A 3,947-nucleotide genomic window follows, 5' to 3' on the forward strand; every position below is an offset into this window, starting at 1 on the left:
CCCTACAGAAGGGGAAAGAGCCCGAGGCTGCCACCCTCTCAACCCCTCTCAGCCTCCTTTCCTCCTCCCCTTTGCAGCCATCTTATTTGCCATCTCTGTATTCGGACCGGCTTTCGGGTACCTGCTGGGCTCGGTCATGCTGCAGATCTTTGTGGACTACGGCAGAGTGGACACAGGTGAGTGTGTGCCAGGACCACAACCCCCAGCCAGTCAGGACAAGGATGAAGCTTGAACTTTAAATGCTTACGGCCCCCTCGCCACCCACTGCCTCCCTCCCTCCTGTAGTCAGCTGACAGCATGGGCCTCCTCTCTCCAGGGGGTGGGGGTGGACAAGGGGGATGCGCTGCTGAAGAAAACACACTTTCTGCCCTAAGAAAGCACACTTTCTGCAGCGGAAAACCTTAAGACCTAGGGCAGGGCCTCAGGTGTTGCCACCACAGCTGCCTGTCTTGGTGGTGGTATTAAAAAGAGCTCTATGCTTCTACATAGAATACACACATGGATTATGACTCCCATCCAGAGGGGTGTAACATCGTGTTTAACCATGTGGGCACAGGTAGTAGAGAACCTGTGTCTAGTCCTGGTTCCGCCTCCTCTACTGGCTGAGTGATCTTGGGCAAGTATCTTCATCCTTTCTGTGCCTCAGTTTCCTCATCTGTAAAAAGGGGCTAATGATAGGGAAATAGAGATGTTGCAGTGTTTAGAACATGCCTGATATATATTGACGTTGACAGGAGTGAGCTCTTTAAAAAGTGATCTGGATTGTAAAGCAATTATACTCCAATAAAGATATTTTTTTAAAAAATCAATTGTATTCCGTATACCAGCAACAAACAGAAAATAAAATTATTTTTTGAAAAAAAAAAAAAGTGATCTGGATGAAGCCACTGTGTATCTTAGGATGAGAAAGTACAATCCATAGACAGGAGCACACGTACTGAGTTAACCGTTCAGGGAGCCGACCCCAGGATGGACCCTGCAAGGGCATATGGCTATTGTGAGGTTGCCTTACACACCCCAGCCTCCCACAAGGCAGGGAAGGCTGGCAGTGTAACAGAGGGACAGACAAAGTGCTTGATGAGGTGATGAGGGAGGGCCTCCCAAGGAGGTGAGGTCTGCATCCCATGTGGGTGGAATTACACAGGTGGTGATGGGAGAGGCCTTCCCAGTGGAGGAAACCATCCAGACAGAGCCAAAGGGGGCAATGCGTGGGGCGTGTGTGGGTGATATGTAAGTTCCCACAGGCCAGATGTGGCTGGAAGGCAGGTCCAAGCCAGACCTTCAGGAATAACACCCCCCCACACCCCCCATGCCCAGCACCCAGATCAGAACCTGCCTGTCTCACAAAGAATGTGGGCAGGCCTTAACCCAGTCATGCTGCCAGAGCCCATAGACTCCTGTCCTTGGGGTTGTCTGACCACAAGGTCATCTGCTCAGGGTCATGCACCTGAAAGGGCAAAGCTAGCGGAGCTGTCTGCTCAGGGTCAAGCCGTCTCTGCCCTTCACTGGCACTTCCTGAGTTGGGTCCTGGCTCTTCGTTGCCCAAAGAGACTAGCAACTGAGCTCCCAGGCCACCAGGGACAGTGCCCAGGACAGTGTTAGGCTGAGGGCTGTTCTGCTATCTTCTTCCTCCCTCCATGCCCATGTAGTTTCTTTACAAAGAGAGACACAGTGGCAGACCCTTAGACATGGATGGGAGACTACAAAGAAGAAAGCATCTCCTTCAGAGGCCTGGTAGCCTACTCTCTTGGTGGTTGTTTTTTTGAGCATCTAAGGATTATGAGGCCTCCTTTCTTAGGGATCAATAAAGTTGGGAGGCAGTAGCATCCAGTGATTAAGAGTGCAGGTTTGGAAACCACGAATACATGCATGGGTTTGAAAACTGACCAATGAAATGGCGCTTGCAGGCCAAAGTTAACCTCACTGATCCTCCCAGTGGCCTCTGTTCTCTGAGAAGACCAGAGTGGCCTGGAGAGAGAACGCCGTCTGGATGAAGATGCTAGCTCACAGCTTACCTCTTCTCCATCACGGGAAGAAAGTTCCCCCGATCAGTAAGGTGAGATCATGCATTCATCCAACAAACACTTGTGTCCTTTGTTTTCTCTTCAGCTACAGTTAACTTGAGCCCTGGAGACCCCCGATGGATAGGAGCCTGGTGGCTGGGCCTGCTCATTTCCTCAGCCTGCCTGGTTGTTACCTCTTTCCCCTTTTTTTTCTTTCCTCGAGCAATGCCCAGAGGAATGGAGGTAAGCTTCTGAGAGCTCACAATTGTACCTATTATAAGAGTTTCATAAAAGTAGGCAGAGGTAGAAAATAAACAGAGCTGAGAAGTTGCAGCAGGTTAAGTAAATTCTGGGTGAAATCTAAACAAGTTTCATGATGCAGGACTTCTGAGAGACTTTGAGAGGTGAGAGTGCTTGTGAATTTCCAAAAGATGGTATCTCATCAGTGTTCCCTTACTGTGTTAGCATCTCAGAGATTAGGAGGGCTCCAGGGAATGTAGTTTGGGGAAACACTGAGTTCATCTAAAGTGGGATAAAGAATTAAGAGCCAATAAAAGCTGCATATGTGACCTGGAGCAGTTGACTTTTGCATGTGATAGGGCCGGTCATGTCTAATCCTAAAGGACTGAGTAAGAAGGGGATCCCTAGTGCTGCAGAGCATGAGGGTGGGCTGTGAGTGGAGCATACTTTGAGCCGACTGCCCTGCCCTGCATCTTCCAGTCATATCTGTTGGGGAAAGAAATCAGGGAAGGATGAGAATGGAAAACAGCGAGGAGAAGTCTGGGTGGGGGCCTTGACCTTAGACTGAAGGGTCTAAAACTTGTTCTGATCCCATGAAATTCTGAGTGACTGGTGCCCACTCAGGTGACAACATGGCAGCTGGGTCAAGGTTGAGGTTGGAGAGTTGGGAAGGAATGAAGGCTGGAGATGTGATGAGGCCAGTGTAGAGATGGGGGATGCAGCTGAGGACCGAGGCCATAGCTGCCGGACAGATGAGGCAAGGGCAGGGGTAGATGTCCTCGGAGGGGGTGCCGAGAAGGACTCAGCAGTGAGCTGAGAGGGGCAAAAATTTGTGCCGAGGTTCAGAGCCAGAGGCAGAGCTGGACGTCTGGCCATGAGGTGTGTGAGATCTAGGCCCAGCTTGGAGGAGGGGCAAGGGTAGAGGGGCCTCCGCTTGTCTTGAGGAAGAATTTCAGAGGTTGGCAGCACATCGGGGTGGTTTTGGGGGGAGGCAAATCTGAATCCAGCTCTGCTACTTGTCAACTAGCTGAGGGATCCTAGGCAAGTTTCCTTGCTCCTAAGTCTCCTCTGCTTTAAAATACTGGAGATAGAGTCCCTATCTTGGGAGGAGGTTGTGAGGAATGGGAGGTTGCACGCAGATCGCTGGGTGTGGTGCCCACCGTGGAGAAAGCACTAAATGAATGGGAGCTCCTAGGCCTGCTGATGAGTCCCCTGGGGGATCCTAATGGTGTCAGAGCTCAGGGGCCTTGCGTCTGTGTGGTGGTTGAGAGCTGGGGGCCTCAGGCTGCAGCTAACAAGTTCGGAAGCGGAAGGCGAGTTCACTGAGGAGGGGTCTGCACAGGAAGTGCAGGCTGAGAGCCAGGTCAGAGCCTTGAACAGGACCCATGTTTGGGCCCAGAAGAAAGAAGGGACTCCATAGAGGAGACTGAAAGAGAGAGCTGGAAAACAGAGGTCATTCTAGACCAGAGTGTCCCAGAAGCCCGCAGCCCCTGGAATCCGAGGACAGGGAAGAAGTGTAGCCATGCCAGACAGACGAGGGGTGAGATCCACTCAGATGCCTTTTGGCATCAGCCGGCAGTTAGATACGAAATAATATGCCCAGGTATGAAATAATATCTTGGGAGGCCCTGGCATGGATGCGTTCTGGTCGGTGGCCAAGCACTGGGTTCACCGAAACGCAGGTGGTGATGGCTGTGGATGCCC

At 51.5% G+C, this 3,947-nt stretch overlaps 1 protein-coding gene across 1 annotated transcript in view; it reads left to right on the forward strand.

Moving 5' to 3' along the window:
• SLCO2A1 (solute carrier organic anion transporter family member 2A1) overlaps window positions 1–3,947 on the forward strand; it is a 74,954-nt gene that overhangs the window by 56,441 nt on the left and 14,566 nt on the right. The window contains exons 5-6 of the mRNA XM_007457556.1: window positions 78–176; window positions 2,110–2,246. Coding sequence (XP_007457618.1) covers window positions 78–176; window positions 2,110–2,246 — 236 coding nt within the window. The remainder of the gene's footprint in view (window positions 1–77; window positions 177–2,109; window positions 2,247–3,947) is intronic.

This window comes from Lipotes vexillifer, unplaced genomic scaffold, assembly GCF_000442215.2.
Source record: "Lipotes vexillifer unplaced genomic scaffold, Lipotes_vexillifer_v1.1 scaffold86, whole genome shotgun sequence".
NCBI classification, from domain to species: domain Eukaryota; kingdom Metazoa; phylum Chordata; class Mammalia; order Artiodactyla; family Lipotidae; genus Lipotes; species Lipotes vexillifer.